Source organism: Zosterops lateralis (genome assembly GCF_965231275.1).
Source record: "Zosterops lateralis genome assembly, chromosome: 6".
NCBI lineage: Eukaryota > Metazoa > Chordata > Aves > Passeriformes > Zosteropidae > Zosterops > Zosterops lateralis.
Window position 1 is genome coordinate 44,549,699 of NC_139761.1, and position 17,381 is coordinate 44,567,079.

The 17,381-nt window shown below is 39.8% G+C and overlaps 1 protein-coding gene across 1 annotated transcript in view; it reads right to left on the minus strand.

Moving 5' to 3' along the window:
* LRP5 (LDL receptor related protein 5) overlaps positions 1-17,381 on the minus strand; it is a 130,964-nt gene that overhangs the window by 46,615 nt on the left and 66,968 nt on the right. Inside the window, exon 7 of the mRNA XM_083863891.1 lies at positions 17,097-17,268. Coding sequence (XP_083720017.1) covers positions 17,097-17,268 — 172 coding nt within the window. The remainder of the gene's footprint in view (positions 1-17,096; positions 17,269-17,381) is intronic.

Consider the following 17,381-nt stretch of genomic DNA (forward strand, 5'->3'; position numbering starts at 1 on the left):
GTTATAGGAATTTGTGCTTCCCAAAGGATTAGATTTCCACTATCAAACAAAACACAGTGTATACTTAGAAGAAGGGGGAGGCTAACTAGAGGTCAATTTTCCACTCACAAACTACAGTGCTTAGCCTCTCTCTCAGTTCTTTCCATCCATGGATCCAAACACTTTGTACAGAAAGCTATCAGTTACCCCCACGTTGCAGGCAAGAAAACAGTCAGGACACCACCACACACTGCTGCAGTTCAGATGGATGGTTAATGCAGCATTAGTGAAGTTACAGGAGCCATTGCTGCCTCCAGATTGACACTGCCATTTTAAAAAAACCACACAGGAACTACCAAAAATAAGGACATAAGTTTTAAATCCTTGTAAATTTACATCCTTTACATTTTACATCCTTGACAGACAGTGCATGAGAGGGTAGAAAGGATGAAGCTGAAGGGAAGGGTTGGCTGACCATGTTTTTAAAAGGAATACAAAAAATTTAACCAAAGGACTATGTATGGCTCCTGTTACTCCTTCTTATTCCAAATGCTGAGGCCACATGCTATTTTCTTCCTTCAGAAGCTTAAAGTCAATGTACAACTTATTGCAATTATTTAATCTTGAAATTAGGCATTTATGCCAGAGGCAAAAATGAAACTGCATCTCCAAAATATAGAAAAATTATATCTCACTGCTAATCTTCAGAGTCAAGTACTTAGTACCCAAGATAGAGATAACTGTTCTGAAAAATAAAAACAAACTCACCATTATGCATCTACAAACTCACTACACATCTATTGGAAATGTATGGGGGTTTTGAGGATGACGACATGGGAGGAGGCAGCCACTGTGACTACAAAAATATCAGTTTCCTGTTTAAATCTGGGACTGTATTTAGACTTGATGGCTTACCATCTGAGAAGTTTCTCTGGATATAGGGAAGGTTGGTTTGTTTGTTTATATTAAGGATAACACAGTTTCCTGACTTGGATCACAGTGTTTATATTTGCCAATTTCATGTCAATTGTGAGTAAAAAAATCAGCTAATTTATTGAAAGACTGCTTGTGGTGAATTTGCTCAGTACATCCAACCCTGACTCTTTTTATAAAAGAGTTGGCCATTTCCACACAAAAAATATTTCAAATTTTGGGAATGCTTGGAGTATGCAGCTGTTATGCAGTAAACTCTTAGATACTTAGAGGAAATTCCTCTCAAAAAGGAAGCTAAAGCTGGTTTCATCATAGATAGGAGACTTCCCATGACCTTCCACTGCCTGTATCTTAATGTCTATGTCAGAGTCCCAACTCTCTTCTTTACCCCCTGACCATGAACAGCTGGCACTGCCTACTTCATTGGTTCTCTAAGGAGCTGTCAAAAGAAACTGCAACATGGACACAAAAGTAATTGCAAAAACTAGGGTGAAAACTTCAACTCACTCATTTGGAAAGATACCAGGGTGAGAAGCTGACAAGCAAGATGCTTTTGGCTTGTCTAGTGCTCATCTCTCCAAAGCAGAAGATATCTGAGAACTTATGGAAATGAGTTTCATTTCACTCTTTGCTGGGGTGTATAATGGAGAAGCTCAAGTCAATTTACTTTAAATCACCAAGGCTGAAAAGGACAGCAGTTCTCAAGTTGATTCACCAATGGATTTGCTGCTCAAGAACTCAAAGATGAGCATGGACGCGGATGCTATTGGAATAAACTGTTTGAGCCTCATGTGCTGACATAAACCTGTCAGATGTTAACAGCAGACAGATGCAAAGGGCCTCTTCATCCTTTTGTACAAATTCTTGGTTTGGCATAGAAAATTATGCATTTGTACCAAGTTTAATCTGGAGAAAAAGAAATTAACTCATGGCATGAGGTATCCCATTCCACTTTGGAGATGAAGACTTATCTGACATGCTTAAGAAGTCAATCTGCTGCTCCATCACTAAATTATTTGTGTTTTATTATCAATCTGTAGCAGCAGATTATCTTTGACCTCAGCCAATTCCCCCCTCCAAGACCTCACTGGCAATCTTTTGGGAATCATTTGTTATGTGTTTTCAACTTCTTTGTCAAGATGGGATATCCACCAACAAAACCAATTTCAACTTTGCACTGACAAAGCTGTCCTGTGCTACTGGGTGCCTTATCACAATCACGAATCCAAACTTTCAAAAGCCAGGAAATAGATAATGAAGGCACAGACTGATATAGCCTTTACTGTGCTCTTAAAAATGGTAAGAGTCAGCAATGATTTTCATACATTGTAGCACAATCAACATGTAGTTGATAACTATGAAAATAGGAGGGGAAAAAATTGGAAAGGTAGAAAAAAAAAAAAAAAAAAAAAAAGGAAGGAAGGAAGAAAAAAAGGAGAGTTGTCTCGCAGATCTTAGAAGTAGAAGAGAACAAAAACCATGGATGAGAAGCTCTTGACCACACGGGGATGACATCAGTGCACTGGTTCTGTGGAACAATGGGATTCCTCCTCCCTGTGAATGGTTTCCACAGTGGGAACAAACAGGTGACAGACAAGGTAGAACGGTCCCAAGGGTGTTATGTTCACACCAAAAGGAAATCCCATTCATGCATAAGCATCATACAAAGCCCACAGACTCACATTCCATAATGGCATAACTACAAAATGTGAAAGACAAGGAGAAGACGACGTTGCTTTTCTTGCCTGCATGGCCATGCCAGAAGCAAAAGGCAAACGCTTCTACCAGGAACAATTTTGACATTCAGCCTGCTGTTGAATCCTCAAAGGTGGATTCACAAGATAAGAACATTAAAAGCACAAACCATATGGAAGAAAGAGCAGAGGCCAAAGGAGAGGCTGTGGCAGTCTGCAAAGAAGCCTTGAATCTCATTTGCTGGCAACAGTAAGTTTGTATTTACGTAGCATTTCATAAACCTTAAATTAGTAAGGCTGGAAAACACTAACCTTCTTCCACTCCAGGGGCACAAGATGCTGAAACACTCAGCCAAAGGTCTTGCAGCAAGTCAGTACAAGTACCACCTACTTTTGTCCCTAGGGGATCTACTTTATGCTGGAAGATTTCCCCAGTGCAGCTCTGCCAGAAACTTCCACTAGCAGAGAACATCTCATACTGAAGGAAGGAGGAGCGATGGTGCTCTCAGGACAATGCAAATGCCCTGAGCAAATGACCTTCCTGGCCCTTGTACAGGCTGAGGGACATGACTTCTTCCACACTCCTAACCTTCCCAACTCCTAGACCTGGCCAGAGTCCCAAATCCGACCATCTCCCAGCAGTTCACTTAATGTCTCAATTTAATAATCTCTAAAGTCAAGCAGGGAACATCACTGCCCTTCGTAGGAGCTCTTCAACTTTATAGAACTGTGTGGTACAAACTTCAGTCCTTCTCTAAATGGGAAGTACTAACGTTTCACTGCCTCACAAGATGCTCTAGAAAGTTGCTGCAAAATGCAGTATCTCCCTAGGAGAACAAATCCAAGGCTGGACCTTATTAAACCTCTGCTAAACACGACCTGCGTATAAGAAAAAAAACCAACAAAACAAAACCCCAGACCCAGGAGTCTTGCCATTACTATTCTGGGAATTTTTCAGAAAGTTCTGATTCTGACCTCTGTCACCTCCAAGATTCCCCAGGGAACCTGGCATTAACTGCTCATTCTTCTGTGCCCAACATTTCTGAATCACTAAGGTAATGTTACGCCTTAGGCTGTTTTTAAGGGCCATTTTTTAAATAGGAATTCAGCAGGGTGATGTACATTTCTTGTACTTTTTTTTCTAGTTTGAACTAGCAGAAATTTCCAAAGCACAGCACAGCCTTCAAGAGTAACTTCCAATATAAGTATAAATTCACAGGCATGAGATTTCCCAGCTGCAGTGGTTTGTATACAAGCTATCCAGGCAGTGACAAGCTGGGTGTTGAAAATTTGCTTAAGTTGACATTATTTTTGTGGGAGCTGTGCAAACAAACCCAAACAATTCTCTTTTTAATGCTCATGACAAATATTTCGCTTGCATTTTATCAAAGACACATTTCTGTGATTCTAGTCCAGGTCCTGCTTCATGTTGCTACATGCAGGGAGTACTGGTTCTACATTCAGCTGCTGGTTGCAGCTTCTCTTTAAACCATTTTTACTGATTTGATTTAATAATATGTCACCCATTAATATTCTGATCTGACAACAGACTTGAGCAGTTCTATTATTCCCAGTGGGGATGAACCTGCACCAGAAATTCGAGTGTTCAGAAAGGGTTATACAGTTAGAACAAGGTACATGTAGAATATCCTATGTTGCTGTATGACAACACCATTTATAAGTGGAAAGCACAGAAAGAGAAACACAACTGCTTTCCCTTCCAATGAAAAAATCTGACACCTGCCAAATCACCAATTCATTAAATGGTTCACAGATGTCCATCTCAAAACCATTTAAGAACATGGGGTCCACATAAATTCATACACTGCTCCACACTGAGGTCCCTCTAGTGGCACTGAATGTCACCCATCCACATGCCACAGGCAAAGTGGATGACACCTACAGTGCCACAAAGATACACAGCTCCCACTTCCATACCATGCTAACAGGAACAGGCCCCCACATATCAGGTTGGACAGCAAATTATAGAGAATATTCCTTCCTAACCCCAGATCCCTCTGAGTCTGCATACACATAACAAGGCACATTAAGTACCTCTTAATGAAGAATTTTCTGTATCACCTCAGATAACAGCGCCAGGCCTCCAGATGTGGCCAAGGTGAATAGGTTTTCTTGGTTACACACAAGACACAGAAACCTTCTGACTCTTACAGGAATGCAGCTGGAGCTGTGAGAGCTAACAGTACTGCTACCTCACAGGGTCAGACTGAAAAAAAGTAAAGCAAAGACAAAACCAAAGGAACACAGAAGGATTCAGTAAAAAACAGTGTTAAAATAAAAGAAACTTTTTATTTTTTATTTATATCTTGCCTCACTGGAAAAGGCAATTACATCACCTTCATTATTCACAGGTAGCACAGAATTTGGATGAGACAAACAGCCATGGTTTCTGGGTTAAGAAACACTCACACGTGAGAGCAGAGAGGACCAGAAGGTAAATTAGAGGACTGGCCATCCACATGGAGCAGAATTTGTAAAACCCTTCTAACTGCTAAGGGAAGTGAGACTGGAAACCAAACCAGATCCTTCACCACAGACATTCCTGAAATTGATGCATGGAGTTTGTTAATTCTGATTATGTGATAAAACAAAGATCCATTCTCAGATGTTTCTAAGAGGCATGGGGTTTGAGTGGGGACTTTGCTCATGTAGATCTACAGTATTAACTGCTGGAGCTTTAAACAGAGGGACAGGCTACAGGAATAGAAGGTGGAAGCAGGGTAGCTGGGCCCATAACCTCACTGCCTGAACCAGCCTGATAAGGAGAAACCCAGGGAAGAGGAACAAAAACCAGTTCTACTCTCCTAGAGACAGATCTCACCTTCACCTTGGACATCTCTCCAAGGACTTCTCTCCAGCTTTTGCGACTAGGACCTCTCCAGTGCTTCACCTGCTAGGTGACAGCAATGAGACTTTCAAAATAAGACTAAAATATTAATATATTTGACAAAAAGGAGGCTATTTTTACATTTGAAGCAACTACCTAGGTTCTAATGTCTTATGGGTTCCAATGTCTGATGTCCTTCCTGGAAAGTTTCTTCTTGCCTTAAATTTGCCAAAAAAGTTCAATATTTTAACAAGGAATAAAATCAGATCCATAACTAGGGAAAAAATGCACTCTGTCCTTGCCAACCTATTTTACAAATCACCACTTTTTACTTTTAAACACATAAAATCATCTTAACAATAAATTTTAAAAGCACGTGACCCCAAATTTCATACAACCAGGAGAAAGTGGACAACATAATTAAAACCAAACTAATGCAATATTTGATATAGGAAAAAATGCGGTATTTTTTTCTTAGCTGGAAAGTAACTTTCCAGTTACTGGAAAGTGAAGAACTCAAAGGCAACTCAGATGAATAACTGGCAAAATATGACCTGAGCAATCACTTGTGTTTCTAAACTAAGAGCTCTGCTCAAGGAGATTTATAAAGGTAAAACATCCCATGAAGCAAAGCCAGTTTAAATTAAGAAGCAGGAAAAAATTACTGTAAAAATATAATCTAAGATGGAATAGTACCAGGCAAATTTTACAGCTGTGACTGGACAGTAGGTGAATCCAGAAGGCAGCCTTAAAAGTTGGACTGAAGTCACCAGAGGCAGGGCAAGATGAAGAAGAGCCCAATGTGCTCTTACAACGCCCCACAAGAACTTCCTGAGGGAAAAGCAAGGTGACAGAAAAACCCACACCAGCTGCAAATGCAAGAGCACATTAGAGGCCCATCAGAGGTGAAGTCAGTCAGACAATAAAGGTGACAAGGGAAACGCACAGCACCCCAGACAGAAACCAGAACACAGACAGGAGGTAAAATGACAATGATGAAATGACAAGGATCAAGATGTCCCGGTAGTCAGAATCAAGAGAAGGAAATGACCAACTCGACTGTATTTCTTTACAAAGTTTGTTATTCATTTGTCCAGCTATGAAAAACTCAATTGAGTGACACTGGCCATCAGTTTTAAGCTAAGAAATTTACAATTTAGAAAACTACAATGAAATTAAATATTAGAGAACCTCTTTTCTCCTTAGTCTGCTTGGCGACCACTTAAAAACTGCTTTCCTGGTCTTGCTGAAAAGCACATTTCTTTTTCTGCTTTTCCTCCCTCCTACTAGAAATGTGAACAGTACTGACATACTGGTCCCCTTATTTCCTGTCTGTTGCTCTCATTTTTACATTAGCACTAATGCAAAAACCACTGCAAACCACGCACAGGCTGGGCTTTAAAAACACAAGGTATTTGTCAACCTTTTAATTCCTCTGTTAAACAAAGGAAGAGAAAAACCACTCACACAACTAGGTTTCCATAAGTAATGGAAAGAGCAATGCAAAGAATCCATTGACCCATTCTTTCAAAACTATGAACAGGGAAAAGAAGACTATGAAAAAGGCTGCCCTTGCTAGTTTTTTGAAGGTAGAAAAAAAAGTGAAACAAAAGGTCTGAGGAGAAAATAAGAAGCAGCTTTTAAAATAACACCACACAAAACACTACTGTGTTAGGATAAAAAAAGGGGAAAGGGTGGAAGAAAAAAAGGAGAGGAGAAAAAGAAAAAAAAAAGGGGGGGAAAAAGGGGTGAAAAAGAGAAAAAAAGCCAATCCAACAGCTTGAGTGCTAGGATCTTTAGCAGTGCCAGCTCACAAACCTGTCAAACATTTTCCTCCCATCTACTATGTGTCTTTCTTCAATACTTATAGTCCTTCTGAAAAGGGGAGGCAGAAGAAAAATGATTGCACTAAATTTACATAACTGCACAACATGGGAGATTTATCAGCATTTTTTAACAGCCAAACAAATTGTCTGCAGAACTGCAACAGTAACCCATTGGAGCTCTTACCATCGGCAACATCACAAGTGTGTTGGGAGAATCAAATCTTTTATTATAAAAATCAATCACAATTCCTATTCTGTTCCTCGATCCCTTAAAAAAAAAAAAAGCCACAAAAACCTGAGTGCTGCTAATTTAGCCTTCTCACTAAAGAATGAATACCAGATAAAAAGGAAGCCGACAGCTGGCCCAGAGCCAAAAAGAAAGCTTTCAGGCACAAAAATTGCCGAGAACAATGTTCTGCACTCAGAATTTTTTTTTACATGCAACTCTGTACGGACAAGACAGGCATATCTGGCAACATGGCTAAGAATATACATTTATGATGGAGTACACTGCCTTTTAAAAGGAGAAATAAATTAGAGATTAACGCCTTTTATGCAAGCTGCAAGGAGAAGAATTCCTGGAGCAATTCATTTCAGCTCAAGGAACAAGGCTTCTTTCAAAAAGTCACCCTTTAACTGGGAAGGGCGCTTCTTTGCAGGGAGTCTGAACTGAGAAATACGCAGCTCCTTGCTTTCTATTTATAGTCATTCAGGCAGTGAATAGCCTCATTCCAAATGCCACAAGGCATACTCACAACCTTTTATTCCAGAGACCTGATTTGTGTTTCATTTCAAAAAGTCCAGCCTGATGAGGAAAAAAAAAAAAAAAAAAAAAAAAGGGAGGGAGAAAATCAGCAACGCGTCTTGCAACAGAAACACTGTTTTCCCCCCCAACTTTTCCTTTATGAAGCTGGTGCTGGAGAGTGTGGAAAAGAGAGTGAGTTTTTATTTAGAAACTTCCCTATGGGAAAGGAAAGAAAGTGTGAGTTTTGGAAGTGGATGCATTTTTCCTCATTTAACACTGAATACCAGTTGCCCTGCAATTTAAGCAAGTCTGGGGGAAGGAGAAAAAGGAGTGAGGGGTGAAAGCATTTCAATTACTTGGCTTTGAAGGATCCTTCTGAATGAGAAAGAGACAGAAAACACTTGTCAAATGCAAGTTCAAGTGAAAGCCACTTCTGCCAATGAAGTGTGCAGATGGCTGTGGGGGTTCCGCTGAACCCTAACTGGGCCTCTATTATGTCTTTATTGCTCACAAAAAGGCCAGGGTCACCTTCAGTTTAGAATAAGTTAGCATCCTTTCCCACAGAATGACTCTGGTCAATCAAGCCAAGCAAAGGAAGTCTTCCTTTGAGTGACTGCTATCCCATCAGCGCACTGAAGAATTTTTAGAAAGGATAAATAGACACAAAAACCTTTGGTCTCATCCACGCTACCGACATTTATCAGAAAAATTTCCCACCACTGCAGGCAATCTTGGGAGAACTAGGGTAGGCTGGTGGTGGCTGTCATGTATGTCTGTTAGATTTCTCTCTCGTTAGGCCTGGATGATGCGAGTCTAAAAATGGCACTGACAGCTTTCAAAATTTCACTAATAAGATGTGGCATGAAAAGCAAGTTCCACACCTTTATTTGCACTGTGAGTTCTTCAGAAACATGGGAACCACACCAGGCCAGGCCAGCATGCCAAGTTTCCTGTTTCTTATAGAATCCACATTTCACATGTTTCACAAGCAAAAATTGCAGAAATTTGTTCTGACAGGCACCTGTGGGACCATCACCTGCCCTCCCAGCACTGCTCAAGACAATCCAGCTGGAACATTCTAATATGATGTTCTGTAGTGGTGTGGAATACCATCACTAATGCAGATGGCCTTAAAAAAAATGACCCAACAAAGCTGAAATAGGAGGCTGAAATATGTGTTTGTGGCAAAAACTCTGTATTCTTCATTTGAGAAGTTCACACCCAAGGTCACTAAACACCAAGAAAGGGTTCAAACAAGAGCAGGGGGAGGACTTTTCCCCAGTGAAAAGTTAGTTCCCTAACTGTGGTGACAAACTCTGCATATTGGCTCAACTATCTTTAAAACATCAGAGAAACAAGTCTTTTTCAATACTGCTACAAAACAGTATTCACGGGATCATAACTCCTCCGCAGCAAAAATCACCTTCCCTCTAGGTTAGAGGTAAGTTCTATGGCAAATTCAGCATTCTTCTTGGGAAAATACAGAAGAATGTAGGAGAATGAAATCACAGAAGGTAACAGTATTTAAAGGAAATCACTCACAGCTATTGGCAAACAGTATAGCAAGTGACTTTGAGGAGGTTACCAAGTTAAAACCTCTCTCAATTACCCGACCTGCTAGTCTGACAAACTCAAAGTTACCCCAACTTCCATAGAAGCCAACTTTTTCTCAGCAATTGGAAAAATCATACTTTTTCTGTGCTAGAATATAAATCGTGTCCTCTTAAAAAGGGGCTTATTTTCACACTTCATAGGTACAGAAGCCTTTGTACCACTACATACAAATCCCTCTTTTAAATACAGGAAGCTGATCCCAGCAATGGAAGTAAAGCAGAATTCTCTCCCTAGCAGGAGGAAAAGGGTGATTTGATATCAGATAGCCTAAAATAATTCTTCAGGGAGAAAGGAGAGCCCCAAACATGTGTAACTCAAATAATTCTTCAACTTTGTAGTTTAATACATCCTCAGGATTTCCTCTTGATAAATATGGCAAAAGCTGCACATACAGAAGTAATTTCTGAACACTCCACAAAGACTAAATTTAGAAGCTGCCTGTCAGTTGCTTCTTTTTTTAAGTTGTCCCTTTAAAAGAGTAGTACAAGACAAAAGAGTTCCTGGATAATTACACAAGATTTAGAGGGCTTTATGGCAACACAGCAGCTCTAATAAATCACAAATTGTTACAGATTAATGTAAGTTCATACTGGTAGAAATTTGAGTGTGGAAAGACTCAAAGGAGTATTTAAACTGGCAGTATTTAAATTGAGTATTTTTTCACTTTGAAGTTATTTGATACAGTAACAAGTGGGCCATATAAAAGTTTAAGAGAATCTCTGATCAAAACCATCCTATAGAGGGATCTCATTCAATCAAAACATTATTTGAAAGTTTTCTACTAGTGCATTAAGTGACATGACTAACACAGGCCACATCATCCCTGTATCATCCAGGTGGGACAAGAAGTCCCTTCTGCAACTGCTTCTTCACAATGGGGTTTTGCTGCAGGGCTGGTTTTGCTCTACTTCTTCACAGATGAGAATTTCTGGTTACTTATGATGCTGAAGGCAAGGTCAACTAATATGAACCTTGCACTTGGAAAAGAGAAACAGAACTCCTTGATGTTTTTCAGCTCCTGAATATTGGGGAAAGGGGGTAAGAGAGAAGGCTAATCCAGTATCTCAGCACAACCTCTAAGAAAAAAATCTCTTTACTACAGAAAAGATTCGCCTTTATTGTGGAAAATCCATTTATGCTCAACAGTAGCCCAGACAACAGTCTTCACTTCAGACACATAGATGCCTTTTCCATATGTATGGCTTAGGCTGTGAAGAAAAGAACTGGCATCTTGAATTTGATTTGTAGTTAGTTATCTGGGAAATCTCAGCTTAAAGAATTAAGAATATACCCATGACACCTCGTGCTGCCAAGGAGACATCGTACATACCTTGAGGACTGAAGCCTCCACACCCCTGTCAACTGGGCTGCTGCAGTTCAGCCAAAAGGTGATAAAGACCAGACTAATTGAGGCTAGGTCATCATTCACCTGCAGAGGCACTTCACCATCCCACACCATCTTAATTCCATCGAGAACAGCAGAAAAAAAATTCTCAAGAAATATTTGCTGAAGAATAGAAAGTTTTATGTATCTCCAAGAGCACTATTGAACACAGGATGGAACCAGCCATAGCTTGGATGTGTTCCTTAAAATAAACACTTTCTTCTTCACCAGTGCCATACCTTTCATTTGCTCAGGGCTCAGATGCAAGTTCATCTGGCAGCTAATACTGAAAAGTGGCAAGAAGAAACTCACCTTCATAAGTTTATCTTCTTCCCTTTGGTCAATAAGTCTCTCTACTCTGTGAACAATTCCTTTCTACTTAGCTTAGAGCAGAAAGGTGTGACCCTTCTGTTCTGATGTAAAACATCTCATTCTGCAAAACTGGATCTGACTTTCTTCAACAGCTTCCACCCTTGGCAAAAGCCCTCTCAGAAGTAAACAAAGCTCATGTGGTGCAAGGTATAAAATAACATATTGAAATGCCTAATTAAGCAGTAAGCAAAACACAGACAAACTGATTTTGTAATCAGAAGAGTGGAGCAAGAAGGCTCTATGCTCCTGAACAGGATATGTGCATTGTTTGCTGGCTATATTTCTGTGTTCCACAAAGAGGTAGTATCACATCAGGAAATCCTGAACCACAGTTCAGGGTTTGGGAACATGTAACAGAAGAGTTTAAATTCACCTAAAGCCATTAAGATCTGAAATCACCCACCAGTCTGACCTGCTGAACATTACAGATCATTGCATGCCATCTCAGCAGTCTGCTCCACACTACAGACTGGTGTGTACAAGGCTGCACAAACTGCAACATCATTTCTGTGATAGCAAATTAGCCAAGAAAGATCATTCCAAATAGGCATGAGCAGAAAATTCTTCATTGCAGAGGAAGCTGAGACTCTACTAACATCCCTGGGAGTCTGCACTGAGGTGCTTACTCCTGACCCCAAATCTGGTGATGAGTCTGGTGCTGCAAGCAGAATGCAGCCAAGAGGCAGATGAGAGAGTGGGGACTCTTAAACAAGAGAGAATAAAGATCCTCTTCCCCTGGCCGCCAGGTTTCCTCCTTCTTCCTACAGGTGCACACCCCTGAGAGGCCTTATATAATTTTGTAGAATTAGAATTTGTTTTAGTCAAAGATACAGCTCTCTACCCTCCCAGAAAGTCTGTGTTCCATCCCAGCAAAGTCCCTCTTGGAAAAGCAAACATAACTGATTTGTCAGTTGATCAGTCTTAACAAAGTCTAAGAACTGTCACAGAATTCACGCAGAATGACTAGGTTGGATGAGACCTTCAAGATCATCGAGTCTGATCCATGTCCCATCACCTCAACTAGACCATGGCACTGAGTGCCACATCCAATCTTTCTTTTAACATATCCAGGGATCATTCCAGTAGTTTATCACTCTTTCCATAAGAAAAGAACCCTGTAACAACATTTTAAGGTAGTCCTTCCTCCAAATGACTCCTCCTATCTATTCTAAATGGCTGTGTGGCTCCAGGTGTAAATCTGATCCCAAGCTCATCTGTACAGATTAAACCCCTTTCCAGAAGCTTAAAAGATAGTTGGTTATACACCAGGCCTTTTGACACTGCTACAAACAGAGCTCTCAGGTGATAAAGTTTGCTGAGCAGCTCTCTGCAAGTGAAACAAAAAAAAAAATCCCCATCCACCTACAACAGCATTCATGCCTGCTGGTTCCTCAAGCTATTGCAGGCAATACAGAGGCCTAAAAGCTACTTCAGATTAATAAAAACACAGTGGTATATAATGCTCACAAACCACACAGACAATTCCCAACAAGAAAATATACCCAAATACAGCCACAAACATGCACACATGTCACTCCTCCAACAACACAGCTTAGTGCCGGTCAGAAGAGCAGTGCACTGCAAACAGAAAAACTAGAAGTGGAAGAAGAACTAGCATCCAAAGGAGCTGAACAGAGCTATACAAACTGCAGGGACAAACATGAGGTTTGCCAGCCCAATTCTGACATGTGCTATTCGACATTAACATATTGTGTGTCAACATCATGCAATGCATATCACTTCAGATATGTAGCACTTGAAGCTGAAAAGGATGTAATTTATTAATTTATCAGAAGTAAAAAATACAGGATGTAGTAAGAAGTATAGGAGATACATATCTCATTCATTTAAGGACCACAGTGTAAGCTTCAATTAATAACATTTCTTTGCCACAGTTTCAAATTGAATTGGATCAAATGTCACTGAAAAGTTTCAAAAAAACCCACTGAAATGAAGGCTCCCTCACTATCATAAATCAAAGTGATTATATAAATGCACCTGTCTATTTAGACTGATTGAAGACTGTAGATCTGTTCTTTCAATTAAGAGGATCCTGCATTCCTTATTCCTATAACTTTTCTGTTCTCATATATTAATAGAAATATGTAGTGTGAGAATTCTTTACATTAATATAAGTATAAACTAAGTCTTCTGAAATGCATTTACATTTATAGAAAAACAATGCTTTGAGATTTTTACAGCTAATTAGCATGTGGCAGTAAGTTTAAATTAGTTGTTCTCCCTGCGAGATTTGCTTATTTCAGTAAACCAGTCCAGAATATCTTCCAAGTAGTTTATTACACTACACAGGGTTTTTTTAATCCTTTGCTGAAAAATTAAACGCACACACAAAAATGTATCATTTATGGGAAAATGTCTCATGTATAAACTAAATACTGCATTTTTTAGGTCAAATAACTGGAAAATAACGTGCAATATGTGAAGTATACTTGGACTTGTTTAGAAAAATCAGCCTTAAGTTAGTTTAATTATTTTTTTCTCCCTACTACAACTGACTTCTACAAATCCTACTCCTATATTTAAGTTGCAAATTGTTCCAAATATCCTTTTATATTATTTATGCAGAATGTGATCAACAACGCACTAATTATAAAGCTTGTTTCCTGAAAATTCAAGGGCAGCCCACACAACTGCACCTTGAAAAGAAATTTCAGTGAGCTCCACGATCACCATCTGGCGCTGACTTGCACTTTAAACTGAAAACACCCTATAAGCTTGCAAAGTCTTACTGTATGTGATACTTTATTGTGTATGTGATAGTTATATGATTATGAATCTCCCACAAAGAAAACGAAATGAAGGGCATTTGTTAACAGAGGGGAACGGGAAGAGGGGGATGAGGGAAGCTGCCAGAATGGATAGTCTGCCGAATACTTATTCCAAGAATATTGCACAAGCTCAACTTAAATGCATATGTAATGACAGGCAGCTGAAAATTTCATAATTGCTCATTATGCAACTATACCTTAGGCACTTTAAGCAAATACTGAAGAAATAATACATGGGAAAACCTGGCTTGCCACATATTTTTTTTAAAGGAGAATTAGGAAACTATACACGTGGGCCTTTGCTTCTCTCTCTGCTGGAACCCTGTAATCCTTATTAATCTGCTGTTTGTTCCTGGAAAGTAACTTTTCTCTGTCAGTAAAATTCAAAGTTCAGTTGGATTAATCCATGCCCTTTACTTGTAGCTGAAGCTGTGTGGACAAACACATGATTTTGACAGTCGGGACTCAAAATTTGCTATCTCTTTTCTATTTGTCATACTCTTTGTCAAAGTAATTTTAAAAAAAAAAATTAAAACCTGGGAACAATGTTACCACAGGGTGCCAAATTTGCAGCGAAAGCCCCGTAGGCTCCTGTCACGCAAAATTTTGACAAGCCTTGCCAAGTGGTTTCTTCAGGATGCAAACTGCTTGCAAAGTGACTGGGCCCTTTGTGTCGCAGCTGAATGCTGCAGACGGGAGGGTTAGCAAAGGGGTTTTGACAGGAAAGGGTAACTGCTGTTTTCACCCTGTGAAGTTCTCCATGCACACATAAAACACAGTCCCCTGGTACAGAGTGATGCTTGGTGTGCCCTCAACAGCTCTGCAGAGATTTTCTAACTGAGGAAGAGCACACTCAACAGTAATGTCACACTGTGTTAGCAGAACTGAACAAAACCACCCCTGAAACCAACCAACCCACCCAGGGGCATCCACAGGACATTTCGAACCCAAGGTCCAGGAAAAACAGGACAGATGCCTTCAGCCTATCAAATTTCCAAGCTGTACAAAGTTCATTCACTGTTTAAGAACTTTAAATTCAAACAGGCCTTCCCAGTGAGAGTAAGATGACTCCCTGCAGATCTAAAATACCAGAAAAAGAGCAGAATACCAAGCAGAGATACACACAAATATGCACAAGCTATATTCAGTCCTGTGTTTTGTTCTATGTAGAAAGCAGCTGAAGGGACGCCATGTGATGAAAGCAATTCTCAATTACCATCTAACAGCAATTTGGGATCCGATGTCGAGCACAGAGAAGGCAGCACCTTCTTTGCCTTCTGCAGTAGAATGCAGCTGCAGACTGCAACTTTCTGAACTGTATAGGTGCAAAATACTTGGTTAAAGGCTTCCTTCTTCAGGAGCACTCAGCATAAATCCAAACATCATTTAAGAAGCAGCAAGAACTCCCTCCTTGCAGTGGAGCAAAAGAGTAAACCACTCAAAATATCATAAGCTTTTTTTTTTCCTCTTTTGCTACCTAATGAGCTACAAAATAGTTAGAGCTTACTATCTACCATCCCATTTATGCTGGTTTTAAATTATAACAGAAATTAAATTTACTCAGTAACATGCTTTGAGGTAGTTTTAGATGCCTATTGGGAAAAAAGAAAAATCCCAATACTTGGCTGGGTGAATTACAGCATAAAATAGAGATAAGTACCCGCGACTTGAGGTCAGCTGATTTTTGTTTCTGACAAGCTGCGGATGCAACATACATACATACATCCTTACAGAACAAATCACTGAGACACAGTGGCTGCTATGAAAATGGCATGTTCATGGCAACAAAACACATGGGGAAAATGAGTTTATGCCGAATGACTCCAGCAGCAAGTGAAACTGGAAATGCCCCACCTCAAACGACATACAGTGAGGTTTTGTGCATATTAGGGCCAGTAGAGTAGCACAAAAGAAAAACTAGGTGAATCAAAAGCCCTTACATTGGTTTCTCTGGTTTTCCTAGACTTTGATGTCAAACCAAACAGGATTGCTGGATTTGCTGCTGGACAGCAAAGTGAGACAGACTGAACAGATTGCTTAACCCCATAAAACACAAGGTATAACTTCTGCCCCAGCTATAAAAGGTGGCATCTGGAATGTTCCCTGTCCTGCAAGCTGAAAGGTAAGGGGAGACAGGATCTCTCTGGTAGTCGTCAAACTTAGTATTAGCTACTGCCAAACACTGAAGTTTAATTCCTGGAGCTAGCAGACAGTCTAGTTTCCTCTCTTCCTGATGGCAAAATCTTTAGAAAGCAGTCATTCCTCAAAATCTATTTATCTAAATTATTTATCAAAAAAGTGTTGCATATGCTACTACAGCAAACAACATTAAAATACAATTGGTTTCACAGGCCATGACCAAGGCAGAAATTTCCCTCCTCAAATTCAGGTGCAGACTGCCTCTATTGTTTTCAAAGCAGTAGGTACATTAAAAATTACTTCTTGTCCACAAATCTGGACACTACATAATCATTAACATCCTGAAATATGTCTTTCCAGGGCCTCCATATCCACTGGCTCCTGTACATGAACCTTGCACTGTCTTTTGTATCCTGCAATTTTAGATAGCAGTTCCAAGCACCACAGACAAGTCAAAACATCTTTTAAACAAATTTTACCTGAGTGTCCCAATTTGTTGCAAAAGCCTCAGGTAAAAACCAAGATTTCAAGCAATTAAATTACACTTGAAGCAATGTAGACATAACAAACATACCATTTCTTGCAGAAATTTTCTGAACCACATGAATGTACTTCCTTTCTTCTCAAATATGTCTTGTTATGCTAAATACCATTTTAATATTAATGAAACAACAGACTCCTCCAAAAATGGGTAAATGTACCCAAGACAAAGCTGCATCTGAGAACTGCACTTGTTTCCTATAAATGTGCCCAGGTATGGCTCTGTTACTCACCTCAATTTTATCTGTTTTTGCATCTCCCCAATAAAGCTTGTTTTTTTCAAGATCCAGTGCCAAGCCATTAGGCCACCCAAGGGATGTATTCACCAGAACTCGCCTTTCTGAGCCATCCAAATAAGCACATTCTATCTTTGGACTTTCACCCCAGTCCGTCCAATACATGTAACTGCAGGGGAAAAAAAAAGAGGGGGAACAGTTAACACATGCAACAAGCAAGACAAGAGTTAAGGTCTGTGTTGCTTTTGAAAGAATTTGCCTTCTGCTTCCCCAACAGTAACA